Source organism: Sceloporus undulatus, chromosome 2, assembly GCF_019175285.1.
Source record: "Sceloporus undulatus isolate JIND9_A2432 ecotype Alabama chromosome 2, SceUnd_v1.1, whole genome shotgun sequence".
Taxonomy (NCBI): domain Eukaryota; kingdom Metazoa; phylum Chordata; class Lepidosauria; order Squamata; family Phrynosomatidae; genus Sceloporus; species Sceloporus undulatus.
Window position 1 is genome coordinate 90,160,855 of NC_056523.1, and position 18,596 is coordinate 90,179,450.

At 42.1% G+C, this 18,596-nt stretch overlaps 1 protein-coding gene across 3 annotated transcripts in view; it reads right to left on the reverse strand.

The window, feature by feature from the left end:
• The window catches only part of LOC121923185 (proton-coupled amino acid transporter 1-like), a 56,557-nt gene that overhangs the window by 11,841 nt on the left and 26,120 nt on the right, over positions 1–18,596 (reverse strand). For 2 of the 3 annotated variants that reach the window (XM_042453359.1, XM_042453361.1), the window contains exons 7-10: positions 17,724–17,942; positions 16,656–16,754; positions 12,048–12,214; positions 627–796 (exon numbers count right to left, since the gene is read on the reverse strand). In XM_042453359.1, coding sequence (XP_042309293.1) covers positions 627–796; positions 12,048–12,214; positions 16,656–16,754; positions 17,724–17,942 — 655 coding nt within the window. The remainder of the gene's footprint in view (positions 1–626; positions 797–12,047; positions 12,215–16,655; positions 16,755–17,723; positions 17,943–18,596) is intronic. The other variant, XR_006102327.1, reaches the window with a different exon arrangement.

Below are 18,596 nucleotides of genomic sequence, written 5' to 3' on the forward strand. Positions count from 1 at the left end.
TTGTCTTTTTTCTTTCTTTCTTTTAAACTGGGTGACTATATCCAGCAGTAGCAACAAGGGGCAGAGGACATGAAGAGGCTACAGGCTGCATGCTGAGCATTCTGAGGTAGGAGCTTTTGCTGGAGAAGGCAGTGTGTAGACAATTTTAGTGAAAGCGTCCTACATCTGCATTCCCCCATAGCATCTACCACATTGTTCAGAAAGTCCCCTAGCCTTTCAGAGGGCAGGGGTGGAGGAGGATATCAGAAAAAATGGCCTCCCTCCACATCCTGGCCCCACATTACAACAAGAGTGTCCAAAAGCCAATATCACTGTGGTGAATGTTGTCAGAGGAATCTTTGTTGACAGTCTTCCTTCACATTCACAAGTCTAAGTATTTTCCCATCAGCAGAAAACAGAATTATCCCCTTCAGACACCTGAACAAAGACACCTCATGTGGCATAAGTTGCCAGGACTTTGTCAAAGCAGGGCCATCTTGCACAAAACTATTCATAAGGCATTCTACTGGATGCATCTCTAGTGTGTGGGACATTTCTTTCTTGCCATTTGGGAAGAAGAAGAAAAAAATTCTTTTCCCCCCTTTCCTTCCTCCTTCCTTTTCTTTTTTCTTTCTCCTTTTACTCACATGTTACGCAGACCAGGCATGCCCTCAACAGTAGATTCAGCCATAATTTCCAGCGTTCAGGGACCTGGGAGAGGGCTGGAGGGATTATTATTTCAGCAGGGACATAGAACTGCAGAGCATAAGTGAAGAAGATCCCAATGGAATAGAGAAGCTTGACAGACTGATACAACCTGCAAAATAAAAAAAATACAGGAATAACCATTAAATCCACTTTACTACCCAACGGATCTTTTACAAAGAACCTAAGAAAAATCCCACTCTGGCTGCAATTTTAGATGATGTTTTTATTGTTTTAAATTGCATTTTTGAGTGATGTATTGTTTTATTGTATGTAATCTAGATGTAACTGTTGTTTTATGGTTGTAATCTCACCTTGAACCATCGGGAGAGGGGGGAAATATAAATAAAATTTATTATTATTATTATTATTATTATTACTTCTTCCTGGTAAAGAAACTTCAGTCAGACACAAAAATGAACACACTTTAGGGACAAAGGGAATTTAGAATGCCTGTACTACCCCATCCAAGGAGCTCCAGGAGACTTTTGCACACAGCTAGTGTTCACAGAGATGAAAGAAAGTGTTGTTCCTGATCCAGGGCTTTGCAGAATGGAAGTGCAATGTGGAAAAGGCACTTGCCTTGATCAAGATGGCCTTACTGCTATGTAATAAGACAGATTATTCTTAGGGCAAACCATGTCTTCTACAGAATCAAGAAGGCAGAGGCTGAAGAACTGCTTGTCCTTAAGTAGCCTGACAACTACTGAAGTTGTTCTTCAAAACTAAGTACAACTTTAAGGATGCTAGAAAGTCAAATATTCTTGTTGCAAAGAAACACTGGGAACAGTCTCCAAATGAGGCAGACCCTTCAGACTAAAGGGTTTCTCCTTTCCCCCACCCCCAGTTGTAAAAGATTTCAGTTCTGTTCTTACTTCCCACAAGTGGAGCCTCTGAAGAGTAAGAAATTAATTTCTTAAAATGGGAAGGAAGGCTGTGTGGATGCAAGGGCTGATTATCCCCTAGAGCCCACCCCCACCCCCACAGCAAATACCACCATTTTCCTTGGAGTCCCTCTTAAAATTGTGACAAGAAGTGACATTTTGAGAATGACTGTATAGGAAAACAGAGATATTTATGGGCTGTGTACTCACGTTGCCCCGCCGTGAGCATGCACCCCATTATTTTCTATGGGGTTGAGCATATGCTCTTTTCCCCATATGCGGGGTGGTGGTGGTGGTGGTCCAGAACGCATCCCCTGTGTATGGGGAGGGCAGACTGTATGTAGAATGTTGTAAGTTCTTTGGCATTGTTTTCCTTTGCATCATCCTTTAGATCTTTTGTTACACTCCCCTAGATTTTACCCTCGACTCGACTTATCCATGGGACATATCAAAGTCCATAATTTTGACCCCAAAACTTGCCCTTGACTTATACATGTGGTTGACTTATAGACGAGTATATACGGTAACTTCTTTGAATACTCTTTCTGAAATTCCTTTACTGGAGAAAACCAGACTTTAGGTCCCCAGGAGATTGTCTCAGAACATCTTCCATCAACTTTTGAATTTTGCCATTTTAATATAACACACTTTCTTCCCTGCCTCCTTCCCTCCACATCAACCTGCTTTATGTGTAGCTCCCAAAATAACCTGCCTTTGAACTGAGCTGATGAAAACTCAAGCAGCCCTGATGTCCGGATTGCCTAGAACTTACACCAGTGCTAATGTGCTGCTGTGGGAGAGAGAGTAATCAAAAAGTGAAATATTCATGACTGGAACTGATAAAAACTTATTTTTTTAAGAAAGGGTAGAATCATGCTTATTAAGGGGTGGGTTGAAAAGGTAATATTTAATCTCTTTTTAAAAGAATGTTAAAATATACCAAAAATGTGCAGTGCAGGGGGTCTGAATTGCTGATCTAATAATATAGGCTTTCTGGGCCCTGTTTTTAATGTATGTACTGCAGAGGAATACAGCAAACTATGTTGTACTGATTCAGATCATTGGCCTATCTGGCAGTGGCTCACCAGTGTCTCAGAACGGTTGCTCCAAGTCCACAGCCCTTCTTGGAGAGGCAGACAATTGAACCTGGGATCTTCTGTATGCAAAATATATCCTCTACCACTGAGCTGTAGCACTACCATGAATAATTAGTGTCAACAGTCATTCTTTGTGTCTTCAACTCAAGGGATGAATCTGGGTTTTGGCACAGAAACATGTGTAAACAGAATCTAACAAGCCACAAGGTGGTGCTCATCTGTGCTGTCCAGACAGAAATCATGTATTAGGAGCAGATGGACTTAAATATATGAAGTCATACATTGTATGGGTGTGTGTGCATTGTTTCTTATTTGAAATTAAGATGTTATCTGATGGTCTTAGTCCATGACTCCTGCTCTGTTCTCTCAAGCAGATCTTTGGGCACAGCACTGTGGCACCTTCCAGCCTATCTCTCTTTCTAGCAGCCACCAAATTCCCAGGGAAAGTGGTGTGGAAAATCACACAGGGACATCCTCCTGAGCATGGTTCACAGATGAAGTATTCCATCAGAGCCAAAAGATACTTTTGTTTTCTCACAAAGCTTTTTTTACCTCCAGAATCCAATGAAAATAGCAACAGTTTCAAGGTTGCTGTCCCATAAAGCATCCACTCTTCTCCACTTTCATAAGAAACCAACAGGTTTAGCATCCTGTTTCCCACAGCAGTCAGCCAAGTCCTTATAGAAAGTGCAGAAGCAGGACATGTGAGCAAAGGTTGTCTCCCATTGTCTTCCCATGATCTGATTTTGTAGCTACGATGGAATGTTTTTACATAATCCTTCTGAGATGTGCCATGACCTATTGCAACATCTTTTCTGTTTCATTCTCGTTCATAAATTATTATTATTAACCTTTATTTAGAAATAATTATTCCTGCTGGGGCTTGCCTTTCGCATAAACTCAAAGCCGCGGAAGGCAAGCCTGTCTATAAGAAGGGCTGACTGTATATACCTATACCTATATATACCTATACAGTGGGCCCTTGTTATCCACTGGAGTTTGGTTCCAGGATCCCCCATGGATAACAAAATCTGTGGATGCTCAAGTCTCATTCAATCCAATGGCATAAGAAAATGGTGTTTCTTATATAAAATGGAAAATCAAGGTTTGTTATTTGGAATTTATGCTTTTTCTGAATATTTTCAAGCCGTGGATGCTTGAATCTATGGATAAGGAGGGCCAACTGTACCTACCTATATATACCTAAACTACCTATATTGACCTGTGGATAAGTCGACTCAGGGTTTTTTTGGGGTCAATTTTTTGCCTAAAATTTCTAGACTTATACATGAGTATATACGGTATTGCTGAACTACCACTTAGCAAGAAGTTTGCTTTGTGTGTTTTGGCTTCAACTGAAACAATGGTTTCTTATTTAAAATCATAAAGCTGGAAGAGACCTCAAGGGTCATCCATTCCAACCCCATCCTGCCATGCAGGAATATACTATCAAAGCACCCCCAACCTATCCAGCCTCTGTTTAAAAACTTCTGAAGAAGGAGACTTCATCATACTTTGAGGTAGTGTGTTTCACTGTCAAACAGCTCTTACTAACAGGAAAATCTTCCTAATGTTTGGGTGGAATCTCTTTTCCTATAGTTTGCATCTGTTGCTCTGTGCCCTAGCCTCTGGAGTAGTACAAAACAATCTTGCTCCATCCTTAGTGAAGAATCTAGCATCTATACCATGGAAGTCAAATCAGACTTTACTGAGATAAAAGAGGAAATGTAGGTGGATCCCTTTTGTTGATGACACTTTTTGGTGCTGTAAAGGAACAGCTAGAAGATACCAAAGCCCCCAAAGGTATCCCATTGGCACAGAAAAGAACTGCAAAACTCTTGGCACAATCTGGAACAACCACTTGAATGTGTGTGTGTGTGCGCGTGTGCGCGTGTGCGCATGCATGCATACTTGGATTGGAAATGCCAACCAATATCAAGTGCACACATTGCCAACCAATATCAAGTGGTGGGAAGGGAAAGAGTGGCTAAATTTTTTTTAAAATGAAGTGAGGAAATATGCAAAAGACTATGTTGCCTCCTTGCTGTTGGACAAAAAAGTGTAACCAGACATCAAGATGTTTTCTGTTTTGAATTAGTATCCAACCCTAGGAGTGTCTAAAATCTGCTTACTGTGTATATGTGATGTCCAGCCAGGACTGTTTAAATCTCCCCCTGCATTTTCTTTCGTGTTGGTTCAGGCCATAAAATATTTTAGTGTAGGAAAATTCATTGTATTAGTTGTGGGAGGAGCTGTAGGATCCCCTGAGGGTTTGGTTTGCCCTTCCCAGCATGCTCTGCTTTAGCTAGAGGCTTTTTAGTTTGGAGAAGTCTGTGCTGTGAGCAGGCAGAGAGCTGTCTTTTGGTGGCAAACAGGCCCAGACAGCCGGAAAGGGCATTTCTTACATGTTAGCCAAATCAGTTACCAGGAATTAGTTAGCCAAATCAGTTACCAGGAATTAGTTAGCCAAATCAGTTACCAGAAATTAGTTACCTACTTCAAGACAAAGAATTCAGGAGCTGAAAGATCCTGCACCAGCTCCATTGGGAGAGGAGATCAAACCAAAATCAGACCCAGAAAGATGACACCCTGAAGATTGCTGAAGGTCTGTAAAGTATCTTTTATCTAGAGCTGGGGGGGAGAAAACTCTTTATTTTTGTTCTTTAAATTAAACTTTCCCTTTTTTGAACTTTACATTCAGCTTCAGAGCCTTTTTGGGTAGAAGAGTTTGATCTCACCAGGGTACCGGCATTGCACACCCAAATCTGCCACCATCTTTAGTTGGGTGTGTCTTCACAGTATATAATGGAGCTATTCCCAAAATATCAGCATTTGTGTAATTGTGAACAGTGGCCCAAGACTCAGCTTGTGTTTGGTAGCAGTGCTTTGGTAACAGGTAGCCAAGGCTAGTGGAATCTAAGGACACTAAGGGCTGCACATTTGGTGAGGACACTTGAATGCACCTCCTCAGTGGCTGCTCTCAGGCTGTGGAATTTCCCTTCATGGTAGGCTATGTTGGTGCCATATAGGTTTTAATTTCACCAATACGCAAATAACTTTTTATTCCAAGAAACCCTTGGTCATTTACAAACTGGGGAAGGTTTTTTTAAACGGGGATGGGGAGGGGAGTGAGCTGTACCACCACCTCCTTTTTAATATTAGCTTATTTAATTGGTTTTCATTTATCTTTAATGATACAACCTGTTGGTTCTTAGCTATATTTTGTCTGAGCTCATGCTGCACGCTGCTTTACATCTTGCACTGGGATGAACACAGGACATAGAATAAACAAAACAAGGCCAAATCACCAAGCGGGGAAAGAGCCTAAAGTAGTATTCATGCCTTGCTGCTTCCAAATGCTTGCTGAATTTCCTTATTGAGTTATGGACATGGAAGTTAATATTAGAGTGTATTCTGGAGTGTAGGGTAATTTTCTGGGCTCAGACAAAATTGCTTATTCTGCATATCCCATTTCTAGAAGGCATATGGCACCTGTGCTCTACCTTTGCTGTTGCTTTCCCATGACTGTTTGCAATGCAGGCTGGTACAGAAAATGGAGCAAGTGATGAGTCAACAGATAATACCTAAATCATCACAGATGACAGAACAATGAGAGCATGAACAGCAATCTTGTGTTATTTCACCTCCACCCATCCTAAGGCCTCCTCCTTGTGTTATATCATACTACTGTCTCATCACAAGGACAAAGTTCAGCATGCAAATAGTAATCCAGAAGAGTACAAGCTTTTCATGAAACACAGTCACTATGCCTTTTCCAAGTGTTGTATTTACTGTTTGCCAAGAATGTCACTTTATACAAAAATGCACAAAACTATCTTGGAAGACTGGCCATCCTCAACTAATGCAAGATTTGAACTCAGTGCAGCTCCCAAGTCTCCCTGACCAGCACTGTCTGAAAGAACTGCCATGGCCATGTACTTCCACATTTAGGTACATAACTTATTCATTTCACACATAACAAAAACAGACTAATTCCCGTTGGCCACCTCAAGAATCCAACATGAGGAACATTAAGGCATGAAGAAAAACTGTCTGATCACTGCATGTCCCATCCCTGTTAAGCAAGCATACAGTTAATATCACTTTATGAAGCAAATTCTAGATTCAGCCGAATTTTCATTGAATGCTTGTGCTGACTTGCAATTTAACCAGTGTTCAGGTGAGAGAAAAGGAGGTGAGGGAGCAAGCATTCCTAAAGCTGGTAATGAACTACTGAACTGTTAAGATGCATCATTTTGACATCTGCAGAGAAAAACGACTGGTTCTTTTTCCTTGGATCATTAATGCCAAATATTTAGGCTTCTGGGTTTTCCTGAAAGTCTCTAAATCCAACTGGCACAGCAACAAAAACGTAAGTGGTGGAACTAGTACCAGCAAAAGCCAAGAAACAAAACTTTTTTGGGACTAAGCATCAAATGCTTCAAAGAAATCTGCAGATAAGCTACTTGATCAGTTAAGATGGTCTCCACGTTATAGATAAACTGAACAAACCACCAAGAATTCCTGCAAAACTCACTCCAACAACAACCCTACTCAAACTGCAGCTCCTCAAACTCTTAAGAAAGGAGATGTAAATAAAAGATAAGAAGAGTGACATAGAGACAAAGGGCTTCAGTCATTCCAACAGGCAAAAACTGTCTGGGACCTTGCCATGGCAAAGCAATCTCAATTTTAATAGTATTTTCACAGAAATGGCAACAGTATGCTTCAAGATCATAGAATCATAGAGTTGGAAGAGACCGCAAGGGCCATCCAGTCCAACCCCCTGCCGTGCAGGAAATCCAAATCAAAGCAAATTGTGATTTGTCTGATATATGTCTTAGGAAGCAGGTAGCATCATCTAACTAATGTCACTTGCTAAGTAAAATGGTCACAAAACAGACACACTTGGGTTTTGAGCAGTATCTCTATGTGGTGACTGATTAATCATGAGAACTAGGTCAGCCTGAAATGTACATGTTTAAACCAATGTGATGCTTTGCACTTCCATTTTCAAAGCACTTTATTAGTTCTCACTTCCAGAGGAACTGAAAATGAAGCATCAGGTTCAAGAATGAATAATCTACTATAGCAATGGTTCTTAACCTTCTCTATACCAGGGACCCCCTTTAAATATATTTTGTTGCCACAGTCCTATTCTCCCTACCTGAGACTTAACTCAAGATATTATTATTATTATTATTATTATTATTATTATTATTATTATTATTATTTCTGAACACTGAACCATTAATAATTAACCCATCTGTTAAACCTTCCCTTAAGACAATAGAGAGGGAGGGAAGACATTCCCCCTGCTTTTTCCTGCTGATCTGTGTCTGAAGCAGATTGCATGGCCACCTAGGCAGCCTTCCATAGAATCATAGGCGGGTTACAGACCGCCTCTTTGAGGCGGGCTGCACCCGCCCCCGCCGGATCGGGGCCTGAGCTGCCAGGACGGCAGCCCTGAGGCCCCGATCCGCCGCTTTTCAGGCTGTGGGGAAGCAGCAAAACGCCACTTCCCCGCAGCCTGAAAAGGGGTGTCCTTGGGGCGGCTTCAAGCCCCAAGGACACCCCGAGGCGGCGGGGAGGGGGAGAAACCCTTTCTCCCTTGCTTCACTGGGCACAGCCGTCTGAAGGCTGCGCCCAGTGAAGCAAAGCGGCGTCGCGGACCAGGAAGGAGCTCCGAAACGGAGCTCCTTCCTGGTCTGCGGAAAGGGCGCCCTAGGCGCCCTGCCGCGGATTGAGGACATCACGTCCGCGCCGCCCCATCTAGAGGCGGCGTGGCCGTGACATCCTCACGGCGGCGGCCATATAGAAGGGCCGCCGCCGTTTAGTGCGTGACCACCCTTTTGTAACCCTAGTGCGTGCTCGTCACGCACTAAAGTGCCGGTCTGTAACCGGCCATAGATTTGGAAAAGACCGCAAGGGCCATCCAGTCGAACCCTCTGTCATGCAGGAAATCTAAATGAAAGCATTCCTGACAGATGGCCATCCAGCCTCTGCTTAAAGACCTTTAAGGAAGGCGACTCCACTACACTCTCAGGGAGTGTGTTCCACTGTCGAACCGCCCTTACTGTCAGTAAGTTCCTCCTAATGTTCAGGTGGAATCTCTATTCCCGGAGCTTGCATCCACTGTTCCGGGTCCTAGTCTCTGGAGCAGCAGAAAACAAGCTTGCTTCCTCCTCAATATGACATCCCTTCAAGTATTTAAACAAGGTTATCATATCACCTCTTAACCTTCTCTTCTCCAGGCTAAACATACCCAGCTCCCTAAGTCGTTCCTCATAGGGCATGGTTTCCAGACCCTTCACCATTTTAGTTGCCCTCCTTTTCAACATCCTTTTAAAATTGTGGTGCCCAGAACTGGACACAGTATTCCAGGTGGGGCCCGACCAAAGCAGAATAGAGTGGAACTATTACTTCCCTAGATCAAGACACTATACCTCTATTGATGCAACCTAAAATCGCATTGGCCTTGTTAGTTGCCGCATCGCACTGTTGATTCATGTTCAACTTGTGGTCTACTCAGACTACCAGATCCTTTTCACACGTAGTTTCATTCACCCAGGTGACACCCATCCTTTATCTGTGCATTTCATTTTTCTGCCCTAAGTGCAATACCTTTACATTTCTCCATGTTGAAATTCATTTTGTTAGCCTTGGCCCAGTATTCCAATCTATCAAGGTCATTTTGAATTTTGATCCTGTCCTCTGGGGTATTAGCTACTCCTCCAAATTTGGTGTCATCTGCAAATTTGATAAGTATGCCCCCGATTCTGTCATCCAAGTCACTGATAAAGATGTTGGATAGCATTAGCCCCAAGAGAGAGCCCTGTGGGACCCCACTGATCACTTCTCTCCAGGATGAAAAGGAGCCATTGTTCAGCACCCTTTGCGTTCGACCAGTCAACCAATTACAAATCCATGTAACAGATACGTTGTCTAGCCCACATACCACTAGTTTATTTGCAAGAATGTCATGGGGAACCCTGTCAAAAGCCTTACTGAAATCAAGATATACTATATCTACAGCATTCCTTTCATCTACCAAGCTGGTAATTTTATCAAAAAAAGAGATCAGGTTTGTCTGGCATGACTTGTTTCTCTGAAACCCATGTTGACTTTTTGTGATTATGGAATTACCTTCTAGAAGTTCATAGACCCTCTGTTTAATGATCTGCTCTAGAATCTTTCCTGGTATTGATGTCAGACTAACTGGACGATAATTGTTGGGATCCTCTTTTTCCCCCTTTTTGAAGATGGGGACAACGTTTGCCCTCCTCCAGTCTGCTGGGATCTCTCCTGTTCTCCAGGAGTTCTCAAAGATTATTGCCAATGGTTCCGATATTAAATTAGCCACCTCTTTTAATACTCTTGGATGTAGTTCATCAGGTCCTGGAGATTTATATTCATTTAGATTAACCAAATATTCCTGTACTGTCTCTTTACTTATTCTGTGCTGAAATTTCCCTATTCTGTCCTCTGCTCCATTATTCTCAGGTTGAGCACCCTTTTCCTTTTTTGAGAAGACTGAGGCAAAGAAGGTGTTGAGTAATTCTGCCTTTTTTCCGTCTTCTGATAGCATTTTGCCATCTTCTCCACACAGTGGCCCTACCGTTTCCTTTTTCTTCCTTTTACTGCGGACATCCTACGCATGCCTGCTATTTGTTTTAATTCCTCTTTGGTGATTTCCCCTTTTTTCCATTTCTTATACATGTCCTGTTTAAAACTTAGCTCAGTTGAAAGTTCCTTAGTCATCCATCCTGGTTTCTTGAGGCATTTCCCATTTTTCTTCCTCACTGGAACTGATTGAAATTGTGCCTTCACTATCTTCCCAGTATCTTCCTTTTCCATTGTATAACAAACTCCAGGAGAACATGATCACTCCCACCTAAGGATCCCACCCCTTGCACTCTATTTCTCTTAAAAAGGTTATACCCCTCTATTTCTACATTCCAATCATGAGATTCATCCCACCAGGTTTCAGTGATGCCTATTATATCATATTTGCTTTGTTGTGCTAGGAGTTCCAAGTTCATCTTGCTTATTTCCCATGCTCTGTGCATTAGTGTAGAGACATCGAAGACCATGTGTCCCTTTGATTTGCTGCCTGTGCAAGTTTTTTTGCCTCCCACTTTTGGGTCCTTGCACTGTTTGACTTGTTCCCTCTATGACAGTTTGGCTATTTTCTCCATCCCTTTTGTCTTCCTCCCCCACATAACTCAGTTTAAAGCCCTCCTGATCAAATTTTTGAGACTATTGGCAAAAACGTTTTTGCCAACTGGTGTGAGATGCAACCCATCCCTTGCCAAAAGTTCCTCCTCATGGAACTTCAGACCACGATCCAAGAATCCAAATCGTTCTTGGCGGCACCATCTGCGGAGCCAGTTATACACCTCTGCTATTTTCCTCTCCCTTCCTGGACCACGCCCTTCAACTGGGAGAAGAGATGAGATGACAACCTGTGCATCCATCTCTTTCAACTTCCTACCGAAACCCTCATAATCCCTTATGATATTATGAAGGCTGTGTCTTGCAGTATCATTGGTTCCCACATGAACCAAAAGAAAGGGGTAACGGTCAGTAGGCTTGACAAGTCTTGTCAGCCTCTCTGTCACATCATGGATCTTTGCTCCAGGGAGATAGCAACCCTCGTGAGACATCTTGTCAGGCCCACAAGCCACTGGTTCAGTGCCTCTCAGCAAGGAGTCCCCCACGACCGCCGCACACCTCCTCCGAGGCTAAGCAGTGGCTGTTCTGATTTCTGATGAGGTCACTTTGGTACTCCCTAACATGCTGTAACATGTACAGTTATATAACTCAGAAGCACAGAATCAAGAGAAAGAAGGAAGAGTTTTTAACAGATACTGGATGCAACGCAAGCCATTTGGAAACACAAGATGACACCTTACAATTACAAGGGTTGGCCTTTTTACCCAGTTATCAACAAGTCAAAAGGTGTATCCCCAAGTGACAGTGGCCTCTTTTTGGTATAATGTACCCTGCTACACCCAATTATTTCCAAAACTTTCTGACTGTACTATCTGTTTTGGACACAAGCATATACTCAGTTATACACCTGCTATTGTTTTTTTTATCATGTCAATCACCACAATGAGGGAAAATAGATGAAAATGGACTGTGGAAGAGATGGCACACATGTGCCACAAGGACTGACCCTTGAGCAGCTTCAACTCTTGAAGAGATTTCACACACACATATATATGCACTCCTCCCCAACAGGCAAAAGTGCTGGATCTCTTGCAAAGGGCTTCTCACCCCTCAGCATTCATCCATGTGCATCTCCAATCATTCATGAGTGATGTGAGGTTCCATCCTCTACCATCATGTCAGCAGATGGTCCCTTGACCCAACTTACCAACAGTTAGGCAAATTGAGAGTTATGCTGGCTTGGATGGTAGTGCCAAAGCGTAAATATCCCAGGGTTCCCAGGCTGAGGTAGACCGTGGTGACAATACCCATTCCCACATACAGAATGATGGGGAATTGCTGTGGGTTCTTCATCTTGTTTTCGAGAGGGAGCACCTTGATAAAGAAAGGAAATCACAAACCTAATGTAAATGTACCACCTTACCTTTCACTTAAACCTTTTATTGATTGACTTTGATTTTTTGCCATCTTTCTCCCACAACTGGGATCCAAGGCAACCTCTAATAATTTAAAACAAATATAATAATAATACAGTAATAGGATTTATTTATATGCCGCCTAATCACTGGGAATACTTTACACATATTATGAAAAGACAGGATTCATTAGAACAGCCAATAATGTTTGGTAAGGTAGAAAGCAGTAGGAAAAGAGGAAGACATCATTACAGTTAGGCAGACTGAATCAAGGAAGCAATGGCCCTGAGTTTGGTCTAATCTGCACTGCAGAAACAATGCAGTTTGATACCCCGTAGAGATGTCCAATGTGAAGTCGAAGGCTTTCACGACCAGCATCCATAGTTTTCTGTGGGTTTTTTGGACTGTGTGGTTGTGTTCTGAAAGAATTTATTCCTGATGTTTCACCTGCAACTCTGGCTGGCATCTTCAGAGGGTGGTGGCATTTATATAAAGCGACATTCTTGAGCCTGGGGTTCAAGGGGTTTCCCCACAGACAATGGATTGATTACCCATTTAATAGACAAAAATACCCCTCTCATATCCTCCACACAACACACTTCCAGGCTGGGCCATTCAACACAGTACAATACACAAACTAACTCCAACATTAACATGTAAAAAAAAACCCCTTACTTCCAGACAGGGGTCCCACAGGTATATACTGTATACTCCACACCCTTCCATGCCACCACTCTGAAGATGCCAGCCAAAGTTGCAGGCAAAACGTCAGGAATAAATTCTTCCAGAACAAGGCGACACAGCCCTTAAAAACCCACAGAAAACTACACTTTGGTGGGATACAGACCCCCAAAAGGGCGGTCTCCCGCCGCCCTGGTTTGCTGTGCAAGGGAGCCACAGCGGACAAACCGCGTGGCTCCCTCGCACAGCCAAAAGCGGGTTCTTTCTGCGGCGCGGTTGTGACGCTACAAGGCGCCAATGGCACACTTGCGACGTCACAAAGGTGCCGGGATGTGTGGACGCTAGGCTTCCATCACGTCAAAATGGCGGCGCCCGTATATACAGGGTGCCGCCATTTTGACGCCCTCGTCACGTGTGAGTGGCGAGTCACGTCTGGAAGTGCCGCCCCTCACACATAACGACAGTGCCCCGTAGGGCCTGTCTGTACAGTGCCTTTGACACCCTTTAACTGCTATGGTTCAATGCTATCAAGTTCTGGTATTTGTACCTTTTTTGTGGCACCAGAGCTCTCTGACAGAGAAGGCTAAAACAGCTCACAAAATTACAACTCTCAGAATCCCAAAGCATTGAGCCATGGCATTTAAAGCAGTGTCCAACTGCATTATTTCTGCAATGCAGATTAATCTTTTGCAAGATCTGAGAAGGGCAGCTGAAGGCTAGGGTTCTTGGCTGTCTTTTATTCATAGGGTCGCCATGATATAAAATCATAGAATTATAGAGTTGAAAGGAGTCTCATGGGCCATTGAGTCTAACTCCCTGCTCAATTCAGGATTTCCAGTTAAAGCATCCCTAGCAGGTAGCTGTCAAGACTCTTTTGAAGATGTGCAGAGAAGGAGACTCCCACACCCTCTCTAGGCAATTGGTTCCATTGCCAAACCTTTCACTGTCAAGAAGTTCCTTCTAATGTTCAGTTGAAATCTAGTCTTCTATAACTTCTTTTTACATAATTGTACAGAACCCTTTACTGTGCTATGAGCAAAAGATGCAAATGCATAAAATATTTAGAACATATCAAAAGAAAACAATTAAAAATCACATTTGGAGTTGTTCTCTATTTCACCAAAAAACAAGCCACTTTGAAGAAGCCAGAGCCTCACCCACTCCCAGTAATTTGAATGTATGTGAAAAATTCACTCAGATGGGAAACTGGAGCTCATGAAAAGCCAAGATAGTACTATTACAAGGCTATTATAGTAGCTTCACAAGCTATTTCACAAAGAAAGCAAAACAATGATGGTACAAATATTTACTAGATGAGATGTCATGTCCTTGTTTTTATAGATTTGAAAGATAAAAATATACAGCAACTAAACCTTAATGAGAACAGTCAATATAGTTATTTATAATGTATTTTTATGTTTGGCACACCAGATGCATCTGAGTTGAATAGAGACAGAGGAAAACAGGGATTCTACTACTCCATTGTGAAACCGGTAACAGCTTTTAATCACTTCTCCTTACATGGTACCTTCATTAACCTTCCCCGAACATACAGTACACACAGTATTGCCACCTAAAAAGATTACTGCTATAATGTGCAGGATGTTCTGTAACAATTCTGGTATCTTAATGAACTTTGAATTTTGTGTTTGCACAGTAGCTCAGTAAAGATATGTAGCACAGTAGTTAAGTAACATTCCATCCACACCTTCAATTTCCTCCTCCTTTTTGCAGGTGCTCAAAGGATCAACTTTCAGTGTCTTGCACAACTAAAACTTTATCCCTGCCCTGATCCTTTTTTTTTTGGGGGGGGGGGCATAGCTGAGAAGTTCTTGCTTTGAATTACAATTCCCAAAATTCACCAGCCAAGATAGAGAATTCTGGATACTGTAGTCAACAGCAACTTTTTCCTTTTTCCTTATTTTCTGCTATCCTGCTCCTTGCCAGAGTTGCAACAACAGAGAAGATCAAACGGTGTATTCCGCAGACCTGTACACCGTAAAACTGAGAATAACTGTAGTTCCAGTCTTTCGTATCTTAATATGATACGTGGGCTAGAGCTACATCTGATTCTGAGCTAAGTTAGGCATTGCCTTCTTAATCTACTGGAGACACTATAAAAGGGTATGTCAGTCCCTTTAAAGTTTTATAGTGATGAATATTTGTTAGTGCTCCAATTAGATGTACTCTATGTATGTGTGTGTAGGCCAATAAATATTCAAAGGTGATTTTGCCACTTCCTTCTTCTGAAATATAGCCTATAGCACCTGGTATTCACTGGCAGTCTCCCATCCAAGTACTAACCAGGGCTAACACTGCTTAGCTTTCAAGAGCTGATGGGATCTGGTACCTTTAGGGTATTTAGGGCAAATGTACTCTACTGCAGTGTAATCTCTTTGCATTTCTTCCTCCATTTCGCAGATGACACCAAATTAGGAGGAATAGCTAATACTCAGAGGACAGGATCAAAATTCAAAATGACCTGAATAGACTAGAAAGCTGGGCCAAAGCTAACAAAATGAATTTCAACACAGAGAAATGTAAGGTACTGCACTTAGGGCGGAAAAATAAAATGCACAGATATAGGATGAGGGACACCTGGCTGAACTGAAACAATGTGTGAAAGGGATCTAGGAGTCCAAGCAGACCACAAGTTGAACATGAGTCAACAGTGTAATGCAGCAGCTAGAAAGGCCAATGCAATTTTAGGCTGCATTAATAAAAGTATAGTGTCTAGATCACGAGAAATAATAGTGTCACTATATTCTGCTTTGGTCAGGCCCCACCTGGAATATTGTGTCCAGTTCTGGGCACCACAATTCAAAAAGGACACTGAGAAACTGGAGTGTGCCCAAAGGAGGGCAACTAAAATGGTGAATGGTCTGGAAAACATGCCCTATGAGGAATGACCTAGGGAGCTGAAGAAAAGAAGGTTAAGGGGTGATATGATAGCCCTGCTTTCTCTCAAATAAATATATCTCATGCACTCTATGCCCCTTCCAGGTTTCTTGCTCAAAATCAATGAAAATAACTTTATAACATAAGACAATGAAAACTGAACCCAGTGCCCTAGTTAAGGAGGCATAGCCAGTGTTGTACAAAGCTGAACTACTGTCTTTCCTGTTTTAGATGCAACACATCTCCTGTTATTGCATCTCAGAATGGAACTGGGAAACCAAATTGCCATGGCAGAAAATTGACTCTGAACCACTGCAAGTAAAAGAGGCAAATTACCAGACAGGAAAGGAGAAAGGATGAAAGGACTGGATAGATCAAACATCTCCATTTTTATCCCACTTACCTCCAGCAAGATATTTAAGCTGATGCAAAGAACAGAACTATTCAAGTGAGTTCACTCAACCCCGCCACTGTTCTCTGTTACAACTGCAGTTTCAGATAAGAATTTTAATCTAGAAAAGGTCAGTCTAAAAGTGTTTGATCTCAGAACAGTAATAAGACATTACCAAAATACTGTTAGACTGAGAGCAAAAGGTTATGTGGATTTTTTTTCAAAGTCTGAAGCTCAAGCAGCAAGGAGGTTTCAGACAGGGATAGAATCATGGCATTGCTGGTCATGTAAATGTTCACTGGCCAAACAAACAGATGCAGCTCGATTCACAACTAACCAGGGAAAAGCTGCCTCACAAGACCTAATGAAATTTAATTCTTGTGCTTCTCTCAACAAAGTAAGCTAAGTGAGCACACAAAGCAAGACTTACCACTCCAATGCCTTCAAAAGCAAAGATGGCTGTGCCAAAAAACAGAGGGAATGTTCTCCATGGGGCCACCAGAGGCAGATGGGAGGGATCTGGAATACCCTGTCAAAAGGCAAGGGAATAGGTAGTTTAGATTTGAGAGTCAAATAGGTCAGCATGTACCTGGGAGAGCTCCAATAGGCAGCTGCCTTAACACTGAGTCAGACCTACCTAAGCCCAGTATTGCCTGTGTTGACTGGCAGTGACTCCAGTTACTCAGGTTCAATCTTCCTCTTCACTATGTAAATGACAGGCTTCTGTATTTAATATACAAGCTCTAGCACTGAGCGAGTTTCCCCCCCCCTCCCCTTCCCATGCCATAAAATATTTTTAAATGATTTTTCTCCCTTTGTTTGGCCTCCCAGATATACACAAGAGGCTGACCATTCTGTTTCTCCAGCTCTGCCTCTTTCTGTGTGGCACCCCATTACTATGCTGTGGTTGTATTCTGCCAGGAGACTTCTGCCTTTGTCTTCATTGCCACCTGTCCAGAACAATGCTGACAAAATAATCCGCTTCTTTCACTCAAACCATGTGCCAACTCCAAACCTCTTTGCTAGGTTCCTATTCTTTTTTACTTCCAGTGGAAAATTCTGGTTACTGTTTCCAATACTCCTCAGGACTGGGCCTGCTTTTCCTGGGCTCCTGACTCTGTGCTCCTTCAATTATTTTACTCTTAGCCTCCTGGCATAGTCTTGGTATCCACTCTATCTTTCGTGTTGTACCCCCGTGTCAGAACCCACTCCCTCTTTCTCCCAATCTATCTTTCCTCAAAACTCACTTTTTTCCTCAAACAATTATTTTTAACTACTTAGTCTTCAGCACACAAGAGGCACCTGAAGGTACTCTTGCTTGTCCCTCCTCTGCTCTAGTTTAAATATAAAATGCAATCTGTTGAAGGCACAGACATGTGTTTCAATTTTTTTTTCCTCAGGATAGCCTGTGTGCATTGATGGTGCTATATAGCATCACTATTGTCAACATTTCTGAAAGGGCTCATGCCAATGTTTCCACATTAAAATTTGTACACACCCGAACAATGTACTGGTATATCATGATCAAGCTGCAAAACATGAGAAGATTGGCCAGCATGGAGAAGATGGACAGTATTTTAAGATTCTGGATGAAGACAAGCAGGATCACAAATGGCAACAAGCACAGGATATATAACTGGGAGCTCATGGTTGGCATCAACAGTGCAGTTTCATTGGCATTGCAATTGTTGGTTGTACCATTAGCAGCAGATATCACCTAAAGATTAAGAAGAAGTTGAGGAAAATAAATTAATTAATCCCCCCTGCTCTGCTCAGTGTTTTTTTTTTCCAAACTGCAAGAGAGTGTCTTTTTAAAAAATATAAATGTACATTCTTTTTCAACTTAGCTGAAAGGTGACAAGCCAATAAACAGAAGCAATTAATTTTAATCTATCCTAATTGGATCTGAATTACAAGATGAATTGTTTTAAAATAGTCATATTGTGCAATTGAGTTCATAGATATGCTACATGCACATGGTAACCTCAAAGCTGTATTTTAATTACTAATTAACCTTATCAAAGGGTATTATTGTAAACTGTGTGAGAGGCTATGAACGTGATGGAGAAAGGGAAACAAATTATGAGGGCACAATCTCAATGGAAAGTAATCACCATAAACTTTATGGCATAAAGACTAGCTATGTTCTCATAGAAGACGATGTCAAATGACCAAGAAACCCCTTGCCAGTCTTCATTCTCTAGAATGTAGTAAACAACACAGAAGTTGAAGAATAACACAATAAGCCATGCTATTAGGTTTTCTGCACCAGCTCCAAATGCTATTTTAACATGCTTTACAGCAAGATAAACCAACCCCACCTGTTATGGCAATTGAGATTGGCATACCCCCATGAAATGTGCCCCCACAC